Below are 17,111 nucleotides of genomic sequence, written 5' to 3'. Positions count from 1 at the left end.
AACAAGATTGGCGACTGACTCTACGATTGATGGTGGAGGAATCGGGCATTAGCAAGGACATTGTATGCACCATGGTCCGCAAAGATTTGGGTAAGCGCAAGATCTGTTCCCAGTTTGTGCCGCACAAGCTGACAGATGAACACAAAGCAAAACAGATGGAAACCTCTGGAGATTTCATTACCATGTGTGACCAGGATCCATCCTTTCTGCGAACCATCGCCACAGGGAATGAGACCTGGTGCTACCAGTTCCATCCAGAACCCAAGTGGCACTGTCTTCCCAGTGACCCAAAAGTTCCCCTCCAGAATAACGTCATGTTAGACGCACAATTTGCAGACGTGGCGGCAATCTAAGAATGTGTGACAATGGTTCTGCGATCGATTCCTAAAGAGGCCTTTGCTGACAGTTTCTAGAATCTTTATGAACGTTGACAAAAGTGTGTTGTGAAGGATGGTGATTATTTTGAAGGCCAATAAAGGTAATTAGTTTGTATCTTCTGTTTTTGTTTTTTTTCTGATACCATTCACCAAACTTTTTAGATACGCCTCATAAAACCTTTTATTCCGAAAGGGGGAAATAAACAGTTGGTATAACTAATTATAAAGTGTGACCTAGAGTTTTTGGCTTCAACTTGTTAGTGTATCTAAATCTGCTAATAAATGTAACACCCCCTCCCCAGGACTGACTGATCAAAGGTGTCCCAGTTGCCTGTTCCCTGCATCCAATTCACAATAGCAAGAGAGTGTGACCGGCTCTCCATGGAGCTTGGCCACATATCTCTGCAGTGGCTCAGGTGTGATTTGTACAGGAACAATATGCGTCTTTTGGTCCATTTCAGGTCTCAATTCAGCCAAAAATTAGGGCTGAATTAGACCTGAAATGGTGGACGAGGACGCACCGGACTCCTGCTGTGAGCCGCTGCGTGCTCATATGTGAACCCAGCCTAACATATATCTTATTCTAGGTCTGCTTTAAAGCAGATCTTCACTCAAAAATAACAAGATAAAAATGAATAGTCTGTTAAAATGTAAAAACAGCTTTTGCTGGAATATCCCCATGCAGTACTTTTTCTGCCACTAGATGTCCTCAGTCTGATGGTCAGCATCATTTAACCTACCTACTCTAAGCAAGCCCAGGATGTCCTTTACTCCCCCTACATGTTACTGTTTGGTGAAAGGAGAAGCAGCACATTGATGAGCTCATCTCTTTGTCACACTGCTCTCAGCATGCTTCTTGTTGAACTGATTGGCTCCTTATGCTGCTTCATCCTCTCGCTCTCCAGCTGGCTGTAGGACTACAAGAGGCTGATACCAAAATCATATTCAGGTACTTGCATTGTTCACATTTTAATGATATATTTATTTTATAGAGCTACATCATATTGTGTCTTTTATATCTGCCTAGAGTTCAGCTTTAGGCCCCATTCATGTGGGCTGTCCAATTTAGTCCAGCTGTTTTTCAGGTGGACCCAACTGGATCCTCCATTCTCCTCTAAGGGCAGTCAGATGTAAACAAACTTGTGTTCGTTTACACCCGCCACCTCCGATCTGATCTGACAAAAGCAAACTGAAGGGAGATCTGTTCCCCTCCATCTGGCCAGATCGGATTATTGAGTAATTGGTTGAAAATGGACAGCCGGGCTGTGTACATCCAGCTGCCAATATAGTAGATTGGGCTGTGTCTGCGTCCATTTTGCATAAGCGGAGTAGACACAGACCTGTTATCCAGCAGCTACACTGAGCTTAGCTCAGCAGGGGTTCAGCAGACAGATCCCCTGTGGAGCAAAACCAGTTCTGGCCCAAGTGAAGGGGACCTTAAAGTGTGTATCCACTTCTATAGTCAAGTTTATGTGTTCCTAGTCACTGGAGATGGGCTCAGGCCTGTTTGAAATCTCACCTGCCAGATCCCTCCAGGAAGCCGACACTGCACACAGCTAATCACAGGCAGTGAGACATTTCCCGGTTTGCAGCTACACAGATCGGGAAATGTCTCACTGCTTGTGTTTAGCCGTGTGCAGTGTCGGCTTCCTGGCGGAATCAGGCAGATGGGATATTGAACACGCCCAAGCCCGTCTCTACTAGTCGCGCAGCATACCTACAAATATATTTGTTTTTATGTTTCTTACTAAGGGTTTTTTTTTCTTTTGCAGTTACAAAAACTGTAGCTGCTGACTTTTAATATACAAACGCCCATTTGTCCAGGGATCTAGCACCACCCTCACCCAGGCCGGTTCTTCGCTGGTCTTCAGATCCCTGGTGTCGGCTTGTTAACTGTGGGAAGCCAGCTGTGACTCCTTACGGCTTCCCACATGCACGAGCTGCACTGCGCTAAGGAATGCCACCAGCATACCATGGGTCTCCAAAAACTGGGTTAAAAGCTTTATTCAGCGATTACGTGGTAACAGCAATGTTTTGGAGCATTGCACATACTTGATGAAGGGGTGCTGCAAGGCCCCAAAACGTTGCTGTTTGCTGTAACAAGGTAATCGACTGAATAAAGCTTTGGACCCATTTTTTCGAGACCCATGGTGTGCTGGTGACATTCCTCATTCTGATTGCTAACAGTTCCAGCCAGTGATCGCTTCAGTACCCACTTAGACATACAGCCACTTTTACAGTACTAAGTGCGTTGGTACTTTCTGAATTGTCACACAGCATCCTGGGACGTCCCAGAAGGTTGCCCTATTTACGCTCAGAACAGGAGGCATTCTGGAATTGGTATGACCACCTTCTGAATGCCTGGAAGCCACTCTCTGAAAAGTGATTGACTGAGTGTGCAGCAGTGTTAAGTGTTGCTTTTTTATTTTGTCTTATTCTTTGAACTGAACTGTTACTATTCTTTTTGCATATAATAATAAATAGATTCAATGGTAATATCCTAAGTTGTTCTGCAGTTGGTAAATGTACAACCAGCCCAGAATCTAATGAAGCACTGTGCCAACATTGTTTTCTTCCAGGAAGCACATTTCTTTGGAAAACCTGATCAGGACTCCTAGGATCCTCCTTGAAGAGTACAAATCTTCCTGCAGAGGGATCTCGTCCAGTGCTGGTTTTCTCCCGTACACTCACAGAATACACACATCAGCTGCCAGAAAAGTCAACTTCCACTAAATACACACATCTGCTGCCAGAAAAGCCAACTGCAACTTCAACAATGTACTTTGGTTTAATATGGCTCTCGAAGCAAGGACTCCGGAGTGGAGGAGTGAAAAGGAAAACTTTTACCAGTACTGGCTGTGTGTATAGGACAGGTGGGAAGGGTGCAGGAGCCTGGGGGAAAAGGGATCTCTCCCAACTTTACAGAACACAGCCTGTCTCATTAACTTTATGCAGACGCTTGGTCAGCCAATCGTACTCTCCTGCAGACATCACCTCCTCTCCTTACTATGATGTATTCCAAGCTTCAGTGCAGAAACCTGAACAGGTCTGGGGGAGCGCGGCGCACAACATCACGTGGTTCAAACCATGGAACAAAATTATGGACAACTCCAATCCCCCGTTCACAAAATGGTAAGTGCATGGGATCACACAAGGCTTGAACCCCTTTTTTTTTTGGCATTGAGACTTCTAAACTAAAAGTGTATGTCCGTAACATGTTGCTATAGAACTACAACACCCTGCATGTCCTAGCAGCATGATTCGATTTCCACATAAATTATCTATACATGTTTAGGTCCCTGTTGTTTGGTACCAGTTATCAATCTAATGCAATACCAAAAAGACACTTCGCAGGCATAACTCCCAAATTTCTGAAATGAGAAAGAGGGACATCTTTTAGCACAAAGTAGGACAACTCCCCAGCCCCCTCTATAAAATCAGAGCAGTAAGGACCTGTTTACACCTCATTGCACTGCACCACTGTACATTGAGACATACTGCATTAGCCTAATGCACATCGGGCGTTTAGCCCCAGTGTATGAGGCTCTGGTGTTTAGGTGTGGCCAGAGGGCAAAGGCGCATCGTCCAGCCCCACTGTCAGCAGTATTTCAAAATATGACAGGCTGACAGCTGCTGCCTCTGGATGAGGCTAAACAGTGCACCGAGCAGTAATTACGTTTAGGTATGTACCCAGGTTCAAATGCAGGCTGCTTACATTCTATGCATTTGTCCCTGAGCCCATACTATAAAAGTATGTACCGCTCAGTGCACCATCCAGCTGCAGGGGCATTCAGCCACTCGTATAGTTTAACAGGCTGCAGAAAATGGGGCTGGATGGTACGCCCTCAGGCAACACCTAAACACCAGAGCCTCATACAGATGTTGGTGAGGTTTATTTCACCTTGCACAGGGGGTACCCCTCACATGGAGCACGCTCATCAATGCCCAGGCAGAGACTCCTATCATGTAAACAATCGAACATTAAGGCAGTTCCCTGACTTAGAGATGAGCTTCCACACTGTGTGCAGTAATTACAGTATAGAGTTCTGTCGTAAAGTGCTGTCCCAACACACTGTAATTTTAGTAGATGTTGCATTAAGAGGGAGTCTGCACCCACTTTATTAGTCCTGCGTACCTGTTTTAACTCACTCCTAGTTACAGAATGGGGTCTCACCGAGCACATAGCTTGGACCTCATGCATGCTCATTAACTATTTCACTTCCCGTACCTATTTGACCAGGCCATGGATCTTCATAGCGCGGGTTTAGATCCAGAGCCAGATAACGACCCCCTTGCTACCAGAAGACCTGTCACCCTACCGGGTACCATGCCTAATGACTGGTTTCTTGGTGTCTTTAACTTGTGCTTGGTTACTCTTAGCAACAGCATTTACCTTCTTTGCTTTGCTGATTTAACTCTTTAGTAACAATGTTAATTTATACCCCTTGGTGCATTACATGCCCTGGTTCTTTAGATATGCCAGAACCAACATGTACCCCTTTGAATAACTTCAGACCAGACTCAGAACAGTTATAGTAACTTTACTGAACAAGTTGCAGTATAAACAGTTCAATATGACCAACGTCCTTCTCCCTATTCTAACTACAGTTGTGTGGCTGCCCAGGCATACCTCCATAAGATAGAAGTCCATGCTGGTAATCTCCATGACTTGGCTGGCATTCGGAAACCCTGGTGCCTTCAGTGGACTGTAAGGCACAGCAGTCTCAGTACCACAAACTGATCCAAGAGCCCAAGAGACCTCACCCTTCCCCCTTTTTATACCACAGGTGGGTTGGCTGGGACCAGACGTGTATTTAGGTTTTGTGCTGCCCTAGGCCTGACTAAACTCGCCGACCCTCTAATTTAAGTATGACCCACCCCTTCCTGTCAAGGCCACACCCCTTCCTTTTTAAGACCTGCCCTGTCATCTTCATGGGAGGAAGACAGAGGGACTCCGTGGGAAGAAGACGGGGACGCCGTGGGAGGAGGACACGGGGGACGCCGGGGCAAGAGGACAGAGGGACGCCTGGGGATGAGAACAGAGAGGGACGTTGTGGCGATCAATAAGGCCTAGAGGATAGCAGGTTAGGCACTTCCTAAAGGCTCAGTCGCTAGGAACAGTAATGGATAATGGCTAACAGGCCCTCTTGCCAGACACAGCGAAACCGCAACAGTGATCCCTCTGGCTGGACGTTCGCTCACTCTGGGTTGCCTGGGGTGACTCTAGTCAGTAGTGTAGCATGTCTGTACCCTGGCAGTGGCTTTGTCTTACTCCCCCTTTACTGGTGCGCTTACAGCGTGGCTCCCTCTCTGGTGGTGCGGGCACAATGTGGCTCCCTCTCTAGTGGTGTGGGCACAACGTGGCTCCCTCTCTAGTGGTGCGGGCACAACGTGGCTCCCTCTCTAGTGGTGCGGGCACAACGTGGCTCCCTCTCTGGTGGTGCGGGCACAACGTGGCTCCCTCTCTGGTGGTGCGGGCACAACGTGGCTCCCTCTCTGGTGGTGCGGGCACAACGTGGCTTCCTCTCTGGTGGTGCGGGCACAACGTGGCTCCCTTTCAGGCCTCCCCCTGCATAGTCCTCCCTTTTTCTCTTCTGTAGCACTCTGCTTTTTGCTGGGTTCCAGGTTCTCTCTCCCCCCCCCCCCCCCCAGAGTGCATGCATGCTGGGGGACTGTAGCCTGCTCTCTGTGGATACACTGGGGCCACAGAAACACAGCCAATCTTCTGAGACTATGTTTCCCATGATGCCCCACCCCGTCAGTGTGTTCTGATTGGCCCTCTGCTGTGGCCAATGGGGAGAGAATCGGAGCAGGCAGGAAGCCGGGCGGCGCTTAGGGGAACCCGATTAGAGTCGCTCTCTCTCTTCTCCTGTTCAGCTAATGGGAGAAAGGAGGGGGGCGAGCGGGGGATATACACAAACACTGTGCAGCTCTCCTCTCCGTGTCACAGTGCCGCTGCCGAGCTGATCACCGCTTTGGCGATGGGGGGGGGGGGGCGCGACTGCACCCACTACAACTGCTTCCTGGTGTAACCCGGGGGCACTCAGGGCGCCCCCCCCCTCCACACCCCCATAGCGATGCCAGTGCATTCAGATATACTCCCCTAATGGCAGCCCTGCATGCGGGAGCCGGGAGGAGAACGCGGGTGCTTTTTTTTTTTTTCCGTGCGGGGGGGGGGCTTTTCTGCCGCCTTAGGTCTAGGCCAAAATACAGCACTGGTTGGGACCGAAAAGCATGGGAAACTGAGCACATGTACTTAAAGTGATATTAAAGTCTTTGTTATTAAAAAAAAAAAAAACACAACTTGTTATACTTATGTGCTCTGTGCAGTGGTTCTGCACAGAGCAGCCCAGATCCTTCTCTTCTCGGGTCCCTCTCCGGCGCTTCTGGCCACTCCCTCCTGCCCCCACAGCAGGCAGCTTGTTATAGGGACACCCGAGCCAAGCCGCTGCTCTGTGTGTTCATTCAGACACATAGCCATGGCTCAGCCCTGCCCCCTCTCTCTCCTCATAGGCTCATTGACTTTGACAGCAGTGGGAGCCAATGTCACCCGATGCTGTCTGAGCCAATGAAGAGGGAGAGTCCTGAACAACCGAGGCTCTTGTGCAACATTGCTGGATTGAGATGAGACTCAGGTAAGTATTAGGGGTGCTGAAGGGGGCTGCTGCACACAGGTTTTTTTTATCTTAATGCATAGAATGCATTAAGACAAAAAACCTTCTGCTTTTAGAACCACTTTAACCCCTTCCCCCAGCCTGGGCCAGCTGCTAACTCACTGGCTATCTTATTACAACCTGCCTACACACTGGGGCTTAATGCCCAGTGTGCATGAGGCTTAAGGTAGCCCAGAATGGGCAGTGTGCCTCATTGAATGAAAACCTAGTGCTCGTTGCATTTTTGCAGCACACTGCAATGTACATTATGGGTGCCATTTAAAATGCACATGTGAACAGACGCAAAGAATTATTACACAAAAAAATTAAATTTGTAAACCCACAAGTGCTTTTTTTTTTTTTTTTTTTTTTTTTTTACTACTACTTTTCCTTTATGCTAAATTTGAAAAGCAGCAATTTAACAGTTAATGCAAGGTTTAGTGAAGTAAATAAAAAAAAAAAGAATGACAATTGAAAAAGAGAGGGGAACAGAGATTTTATTGCAAAAGAGAAACAAATGAGGGGCAGTTTAAAGCTATGCAAAGGACCTCAGGAGACCAGCCAGAAGGCGATTGATCTTTTGGCATTTGACAGTTCACGTGGTTGAGAGTCAACAATAGGAAGAACTGTTTAGGTCATAATAATACTGTAATCGTGTGTTGCATAACCCGGCCTGTATGAATACTGCCATTCAACATTTTCTCTAACCATTCTGCAGATGATGAAACAATTATATGGCCAGCTTGCATATACTGTAAGTGAGTTTTTTGCCGACCTAAACCTTTGCCTATGGATTATATTGCAGAGCGTGTGTCCTATGAACAAGTCACCATATAAGATTTGGCTTCCTGGATATACGCACAGCTATCTGATGTAACTAAGTAATCTGAAAGAACAGGTTGAGCTCCACAGGAATGCAGGAATTTGTATAAACAAGGCTGATGACACATGGCCGATATAGTTTTGTTTGTTTTTTTTCTGCTACTAATCGCTATTGCCAGTGACTAACAGCAAATTGTAGCTAGTGATTTAATGGCTAGAGTTGCTGGAGATTTACTACAGCATTGGGTTGTGCTACAAATCTCTCTCCTTCAGCAATTTGTATCTAAGCATAGCGATTTTTGCACAATGGCAAAGCATTCAGAGCGATTGTCTATAGAGATTTTGCCACCAGGTCAAAATGTTGATGAATCTTGTTTGCTAAGTATCAGAGAGACAAGTTGCTTTAAAAATTTCAGACTGATGACACATGGGCGATTTTTTTTTTTTTTTTTTTTTTCCTTGCAGTGATCAGTACCAAAATCACTAGTGACAATCGCTCTTAAATTGGATATCTAGACACCACCTAACTATTGTTAAAAATGCTCCCTCCCCTCTCCTAACATCCATTCTGACTAACCTGTGTAAGAAAGATGTGTATACTTTACCTATATTCAGGCTGCTCCTGTCTGGTCATGTGATCCCTCCTGCGTCAGGTGCAGGAGATAAAGGAGGGCACTCCAATAATGTCTGGTAATGCCTGTTGTCGGCTCTCCCTCCTTTCCCCTGCAGCTGTGCTGGCTGACACAGGGGAGCCGGATCACATGACTGGACCAGCGCAGCCTGAAAATAGGTAAGTATACAGATATTTCCTATGCAGGTTAGTCAGAATAGGAGGGGAGAGGGAGCTTTTTTTTTTTAAATTGGGTGGTGGGAGACAGTTGGATTCAGTAGCGTTCAGGCTAGCAAAAGGATGATCTCTCGCTGCATGTGGCTAAAGAAGACGCGATTCCATAGAGAGGGATAGGCAGTCTTCTTATGCCGACGGACTTTTGACAGACTTTCGAACGACCGAACTTGCCCACACACGAACGGACTAAAGTCTGTTTAAAAGTCCGTTTGTTTGAACGTGTTGACGTACGAAGGGACTAGAATAAGGACGTTCATAGCCAGTAGCCAATAGCTGTCCTTGCGTCCTTTTTTTGTCCGTCGGACTAGCATACAGACGACCAGATTTTTTGACCAGACTCGAGTCCGTCAGAAAGATTTGATACATGTTCAAAATCTAAAGTCTGTCTGATTTTCGACAGAAAAAGTCAGCTGAAGGTCCGATGAAGCCCACACACGGTCGGATTGTCCGACGGATTTGCTCCGTCTAACCAGTCCGGTCCGGTCGAAAAGTCTGGTCGTGTGTACACGGCATAAGGGTTCCTGCCACTGGTGATTTGTCTTTAGCAGCAGAATTGCCCATAGAGATGCCTTTAGAGTGATTGTGGCTAGTGCTTTAGCAGCCAACACATTATCGCTGAATTTCAATTGCTGAGTAACAAATTGCTTTAAGAACCAGCAATTCCATAGAAAATCATTATGCCTTTTGTAGTGCTTGCCACAAAAGCACTTGTTGATTCTTGGATCACCTGATTTCCGATGGCGACAACCTTTCTGGCAATGCCATACCCTCTGACACACCAAGGCTAGATGAGAATTATTTATTTCGAAATACTCACCAAGGCAGCACAACAGAACAGTAATGGAAATAAACAATAACAGACAATAAGTTTGTACATCACCATAAATAATGGGGGACCAAGTGTCTATGCGCCTTAACCCTGAAACTTGGGGGGTTCTAACTGTAGCACCCTCTACCAATAGGTAGGTGCTAGTAATGTTTTTTTACTAGGAACTGTCAGCACAGGCAAATTTAGGCAGGCTTATGCTGCAAGCTAGGCCTGTCTGTTTTGATCTGGGGGCTGGGAGTGGTCAGAGTAGCAGTGGGTGTGACCACCTGTGCTCTAGTTCTGAGGTGCCTCCCCTGCTTCCAGGGAGAATATTCTGGAAGAGGGGCTGGGCCTATAACTGGAGTTGCAGGCAGTTCATGTGGGAGCCCTGACCAATCCCCATCTGGTATTGGCAGGGGGCGGGCCTCCTATATAAGCTGAGGTATCATGCCACTAGGGCGAGATCTCGGCTAATCAAGTGAGGAATGGAATATTAGGCAGCAGCAGGAGGGCACCCCCATCTGGGGGGGTGCGCCGATCGCAGGAGAAGGCCCGGGGAGAGCTGTGAAGGAACTTTGCCTCTACACAGTCATTGGCAATGTCTTTGTCACCACACGATCGGTGATAAAGAACTCCTGGAGCAAAGTGGCAGGTGAAGCTTTTGGAACGTATGGTTCGGTCAAGTTCCTCATCAAGGACTCAGGGCAGTGAAAGTTCGGTGAGTGTTACCACAGTGGAGGGATGGATGTGCCAGGAAGTCTGTGAGGGAACTTTGCTTCTACACGGTCATTAGCAAAGTCTTCATCATTTCACACGGTGAATGATGGGGAGTCCTGGATCAGAGGAGAGACTGTGGGGATATGTGTCAAATCGATGTGGCCTGAGGGCACAGGATTTGCAAGCTGGGCTAGCTGGAAACAGTAGTCCACCGTTTAAGACAAATATGCTTTTAACCTACTGGGCCTCCGGGGAGCGGTACTGCAGGCCTCAGGCCCAGTAGCAGCGAGCAGCCAGAGCCAGCTTAGGGACTCATTCAGAGGGGGTCCCTATTGCTTCAAAGAAGAGGATGTGACATTATTTCACTTAAGAAGTTTTGTGCAGGAGGAAGGAAGTTTTGGGCAGGAGAGGAGAACTTCTGGAACCATCACTCCTACACGGTCAGAAGTGATGTCCCCACCCTTTACACGGTGATGGATGGGGAAATCCTAGAAGGAATAGTCTGCTGGAGTTGAGCAGAGGAGGAGCAACAGTCTGCATGGAGATGCAGTAGGAGAATTATTCTAAATACAGATGCATGTCATTCTTCTGGCTCTAACTTTGTGCTAGGAAGATAATCTTTAAAATATGATGGCAAACAAATGATCCTTCGGGTATCCCATATACCCCTTTCCCATCCAAGTTGTACCCCCCAATAAAACAACAAAAGCAGCAATAGACTGTTCATTGTCTCTGCAAGTGATGTATGAAGTCTGGTAGTGGGGTGAATTGGTGGATTGTTTGTTACTAGCGGCAACTACATTGCTACATAACTAAAGTGGTGGTACTGGGAAAACAAAGGTCCTTTATGCTCGCCAAACTCTTCCCACTGGTCAGTGTAATTTAATCGTTCCTGCATTGGAGTTCTCAGTTTTAGGCAATCTGTGATAGCCTCCTCCCACTCTCTGGCACCCAGAACTGGTGATGGTGATAGCGACTGAGAACATAGAAATGACGATCTCTCGTGGAACAAGTGATACTCATGGACCACTTTAACCTTTTGCATAGATGTGGCATCCCTGGAACTGAAAGTAGAGGTGTGACTTTTTTTTGTTCATTATGTATTTAGTAGGGGAGAAGTAAAACAAAATGTATTCCATTTGTGTACAAGTAAAAGGTACCACTAGCAACCACATATTTTTTGATACTGTAAACATTTTTGTATTGCTCCATTTTTGTGACTTGGGCTGTTGTACCTAGCCTCGGTGTTTAGTAATGACCAGCATTATGGTCAACCAACCGTATTCTAATTCTGATCATGTTTTCCAAGCTATTTATTATATTTTTTGTGCTGAATGCATCTTTTGTAGTTTATATCCCTAAGGCCCTGATGTTGGCTAGGGGGTAGGGAAAATTGCAATTGAATTGAATTGAAAAATGCAATTTTGCTGCCCCCAATCTTCCAGTGACACTGATGCATTTGCAGTGCAGCGTTGCAATAATGATGTGTTCCAGTACAGGTCATCGCTGCTCAACATAACCTATTCAAGTGAGTAAGGCTGTGCTGCAACTACCCTGCATCCATGTGTAATGCACCCAGTTGGGGTGCGATGCTGTGGGTTTTCAACGGTTAAACCAAGTGTCTATGTAGGGATCTATTGCTTCCGAGCCACTGATTGCTTTTCAGACAGGTGGCAATAACAGCTGCAAGTGTAAACAGGCCCTAATGGTCCTCTTATGTGTGAGCTTATTAATTAGGGGAACACTAGACTTTGTAAGGGGTTGTAAACCCTTGTGTTTTTTCACCTTAATACATCCTATGCATTAAGGTGAAAAAACACCTGGCAGTGATGCGCTGTCTCTCTGCCCGGGGTTCTCGGCTCTTGATTGGATAGATTGATAGCGGCGCAGCCATTGGCTCCAGCTGCTGTCAATCAAATCCAATGATCCGGGGGGCGGGGCCGAGTCATACATTCGGCGGCTATGGATGCCGAATGCTGGACTCTAGGGGGTTATCCGATGTGGGAAGGAGCCGCGAGAGTTGCCGGGGGACCCCAGAAGACGAAGTTCGGGGCCACTCTGTGAAAAATGAGCTGCAAAGTGGAGGTAAGTATGATATGTTGTTATTTAAAAAACAAAAAAACAAAAAACAAACCCTTACAATCACTTTAATTTTAGAGATTAGTTAAAACTTCTGTTAAGGTGTTGCTGTGTCTTTCCCAACTGGGGACGGTTTTCCCTTGTTCCTTGTTTCAGAGACATAGCAGGCAGTGAGAGGGAATCTCCTGTTGACTTGTCACAAGAACAGGTGTTCCCAAATTCTCCCGTCTCCTAACCTTCATGCACCAATGACAGTTTTACACGTACAAGTCTGATTCAAGTACACAACATGGGTAAGGCTATCTTTCTTGGATTATTTGTATAATTTTACTTTTGTGTATATTTTAATACTATAATCTAGGGAGTACAGAATTCTAGGCCCACTGTGTTCATAGTGAATTTACTAGAATTTTTTGCTTATTGTGGCAACAAATAATACAGTATATGGCCAAATGTTTGTGGTCAATTTTACAAATGGGGATCGCAACCTACTGGCATGCTAGCAAGAAAAGCAAACAATTTTATACAGCCACAGAAGAATAAAAACACTCCTAAAACTAGCCGCCTCACAGCAAATATCAAAAGTATGCAAATAATACTCTAGCCCATAAAAACACTTAAGAACAATCCCACTTGTAAATCATAATGGAGTACCCACAGTAAACACTAAATTGCCTCTGTAATACGTACAATATAAATGTTTTTGTGATACCTAAATCGAAAATTAAACCAATAATTCCTTTCAGGCTCAGTAATGTGCAATGGTAAACCTGTAGAAAGTAAAAGAACATCAGAGCTAAGCTAAAAAGAAAATATATGGATTGACTAGAATAGAAATAAATGTTTTTTCACCTTAAAGTGATTGCAAAGGCAGAGTTTTTTTTTTTTTTTTTTTTAATCTTAATGCATTCTATGCATTACCCTGCTACCCTGCTCTCAAGAAGGCACATGTACAGGCCCCACCTGAAGTTTGCTAATGAACATCTGAATGATTCAAAGGAGAACTGGGTGAAAGTGTTGTGGTCAGATGAGACCAAAATCGAGCTCTTTGGCATCAACTCAACTCGCCGTGTTTGGAGGAGGAGGAATGCTACCTATGACCCCAATAACAAAATCCCCACTGTCAAACATGGAGGTGGAAATTATGCTTTGGGTGTTTTTCTACTAAGGGTACAGGACAACTTCACCGCATCAAAGGGTCGATGGATGGGATGTGTACCGTCAAATCTTGGGTGAGAACCTCCTTCTTTTAGCCAGGGCATTGAAAATGGGTCGTGGATGGGTTTTCCAGCATGACAATGAGCCAAAACACATGGCCAAGGCAACAAAGGAATGGCTCAAGAAGAAGCACATTGACAACTTAAGGATCGGGCCTATTTTTTAGGCTATGTTTACCAGTTCAAATCTGTTTTTTGCTAGAAAATTACTTAGAACCCCCAAACATTTATATATATATATATATATATATATATATATATATATATATATATATATATATATATATATATATATATATATATAATGTGTGTGTGTGTGTATATATATATATATATATATATATATATATATATATATATATATATATATATATATATATATATATATATATATATATATATATAATTTTTTTTTTTTCTAACAGCCTAGAGAATAAAATGGTCGTTGCAATACTTTGTCACACCATATTTGCGCAGCGGTCTTACAAGTGCACTTTTTTTTGGAAAAAATACACTTTTTTTTAAATTAAAAAATAAGGCAAAGTTAGCCCAATTTTTTTTTATATTGTGATAGATCATGTTACGCCGAGTAAATTGATACCCAACATGTCACGCTTCAAAATTGTACCCACTTGTGGAATGGCGACAAACTTTTAAATCTCCTTAGACAACGTTTACAAATTTCTACAGGTTACCAGTTTTGAGTTGCAGAGGGGGTCTAGGGCTAGAATTATTGCTCTCGCTCTAACGATCGCGACGATACCTCCACATGTGTGGTTTGAACACCGTTTTCATATGCGAGCGCTACTGACGCATGCGTTCGCTTCTGTGTGCGAGCATGTCGGGATGGGACGCTTTTAAATTTATTTTATTTTTTTCTTATTTATTTAAATTTTTATTTTGACACTGTCTTTTTAATTAAAAAAAATGTTGGGTCACTTATTTATTCCTAATACAAGGAATGTAAATATCCCTTTGTAATAGAAAAAAAACAGGACAGGACCTCTTAAATATGAGATCTGGGGTCAAAAAGACCTCAGATCTCATATTTACACTAAAATGCAATAAAAAAAAAAAAAAAAAAAAAAAAAATCTCCTTTAAGAGCATTGGGCGGAAGTGACGTTTGAAGTCGCTTCTGCTCTCCCATGCTATGGAGCCAAGCGAGAGCCATCTTCCCTTCACTTGGCATCCAGGCAGTCATCTTTGCCACTACCGACAGGAGGGGGTCGGGCACCTCTCCTACCACCAATAAAAGTGATCTTGCAGCGACTCCGCTGCAGAGACCACTTTTAACTTAAAGAGAAATGCACACCGTTCCCGAAAATATCGAGGTTATGGCAGCTAGCTGCTGCCATAACAATGGTATTTAGCATCAAAGTACCAATGTACGGGACCTTAATCTCATAGAAAATATGTGAAGGGAGCTGAAAGTTCGAGTTACCAAACGTCAGCCTCGCAACCTTAATGACTTGGAGAGGATCTGCAAAGAGGAGTGGGACAAAATCCCTCCTGAGATGTGTGCAAACCTGGTGGCCAATTACAAGAAACGTCTGACTTCTGTCATTGCCAACAAGGGTTTTGCCACCAAGTACTAAGTCATGTTTTGTGAAGGGGTCAAATACTTATTTCATTTATTAAAATGAAAATCCGTTTATAACTTTTTTTAAATGCTTTTTTCTTGATTTTGTTTTTTTTTTTTTTTTTTGTTATTCTGTTTTACTGTTAAAATAAACCAACTATTAAACTTTATAGACTGATACTTTACAAACAAATACGTTTTCCATCCCTGTACAAATCTCAACCGCTGTTCAGGGAATTGTAGGGACAGGTCCCAGCTTACATTTACAGGAACGTCCAGTTTTTAATATATTTTACCTACTTGCTGTGCCATGCGGTTATCACTAAAACTCTGCTTATGCATGTTTGTGTAAAGGCTAAGTTAACCTTTTCAGCCAGTATTTCACTTTTTAATAATAAATAGAAGCCTTTTCTAATGCCTCTTCTGCCCGAACCATCCCAATGTGCTTATCTCTCACATACCTCCCAACTTTTGAACTTCCCAATGAGGGACGCTTGAGTCAAGGGACAACCTGCGGCGCGCACCGCGGCAAAATGTGGGGGTGTAATGCAAAGAATGCAGGGGTCGGGAGGGTATAATGCACAGAATGCAGGGGTCAGGAGTGTTTTGGAGTCTGCATTTTTTTTTTACTACATGTACTGAGTGCAGGGTTGCTGGGTGCGCTGTGTACAGAGTGTAGGGTTGAGGGGCGCGCTAAAATAAAAACTGCAGAGATCATCAAATACCACCAAAAGAAAGCTCTATTTGTGGGAAGAAAAGGACGTCAATTTTGTTTGGGTGCAGCTTTGCATGACCGCGCAATTGTCAGTTAAAGCGACGCAGTGCCGAATCACAAAAAAGGCCTAGTCGTTGAGCAGCGAAATCTTCCGGGGCTGAAGCGGTTGATTTTTTTTTTTTTTTCCGTCTCTGTAATATTTTCTCACCTATTAGTCTATCATAAGCAGAGTTTACATGGAACAACAAATAAAATAACCTAGATACAGTTCTCTGTAATATTGTTATCTAAAAGGAAATTTGAACAAAAGCCAAATAAAATAGGCAAGTCTGAACCACTATACAAACATATGACTAAAGAGACAGTTGATTCCAGAAAGACATAGCAATATGCATATAATACAATTATTTGTTCCTTAGACATAGTGAATAATATTTTAGTTAAAACTAGCAGAGCACAACTGAAATTAAAATTGAGTGTCCAGAATGATGAAAATCTGAATTTGTGAAAATGCCATCAGTTGCTGGAATTCTTTTTTTCTGGAGGTTTTTGCGTTGTTACCCTTTTACTTTAGCCCTGGTAAACAATTTTGGGTCAATTTCCACTATCTTATCTTTCTAGAGCAAAGGCAAACTGTGAAAATTCACTTTTCCCTAAATGTGAGCCTTTTTGGATGATTTCATCAGATACAGAATACTTTGCATGAATGACAGTTTCATCTGAATATTTTTGCATGAAGAACATTTAGCCAATGAGGAGTCTGCAGACCCTGTTAGTCTTGATGATGTCATGTGCCAATTGCATACGCTCAGTCATAAGTAATAACAAACATACCCATAAAGGACTTAAACCTCGTACACACAATGAGAATATTGGAGAAATGATCGTCCGTTTTTTTTTTTTTTTTTTGCATGCTAGTCTTTTATCGAAAATGAAGAGGCTACTAAAATTATGAAAATTCTTGTACGACAGAATACAACTTCGGAAGTGATGTATTGTATTGTTTTTTTTTTAATTTCCGAGCATGCATGATCTCAGTCTTCTGTTTTTTTTTTTTGTTTTTTTTTTTTGGTGGAATACTGTACTGATTAAAAAAGAATCGGACATTCTGGTATTGTATGAGAAAAAATTCATGTTGGTCCCTTTTGGATAATTTTGCATGAACTCTCGTGGTCGGCTCTCAAAAGCTGTGTACTAACGATCAGATTATCATACGTTCGATTTGAAAGAGGTATTTGTCGTCTGATTTTCTGATCAAAAAACAAATTCATAGCCAAATTCAGACCCCTTCTTCCT

General features: G+C 43.9%; 1 protein-coding gene across 2 annotated transcripts in view; it reads left to right on the top strand.

Moving 5' to 3' along the window:
• ACSS3 (acyl-CoA synthetase short chain family member 3) overlaps positions 1 to 17,111 on the top strand; it is a 219,335-nt gene that overhangs the window by 3,107 nt on the left and 199,117 nt on the right. Inside the window, exons 1-2 of one of the 2 annotated variants that reach the window (XM_073620243.1) lie at positions 1,194 to 1,326; positions 2,957 to 3,509. In XM_073620243.1, the coding sequence (XP_073476344.1) occupies positions 3,154 to 3,509 (356 nt within the window). In that variant the 5' untranslated portion in view covers positions 1,194 to 1,326; positions 2,957 to 3,153. Of the gene's footprint in view, positions 1 to 1,193; positions 1,327 to 2,956; positions 3,510 to 17,111 lie in introns of those variants that run through there. The other variant, XM_073620242.1, reaches the window with a different exon arrangement.

Source organism: Aquarana catesbeiana, linkage group LG03 (assembly GCF_042186555.1).
Source record: "Aquarana catesbeiana isolate 2022-GZ linkage group LG03, ASM4218655v1, whole genome shotgun sequence".
Classification (NCBI taxonomy): domain Eukaryota; kingdom Metazoa; phylum Chordata; class Amphibia; order Anura; family Ranidae; genus Aquarana; species Aquarana catesbeiana.
This window is presented reverse-complemented; position numbering and strand designations above follow the sequence as displayed.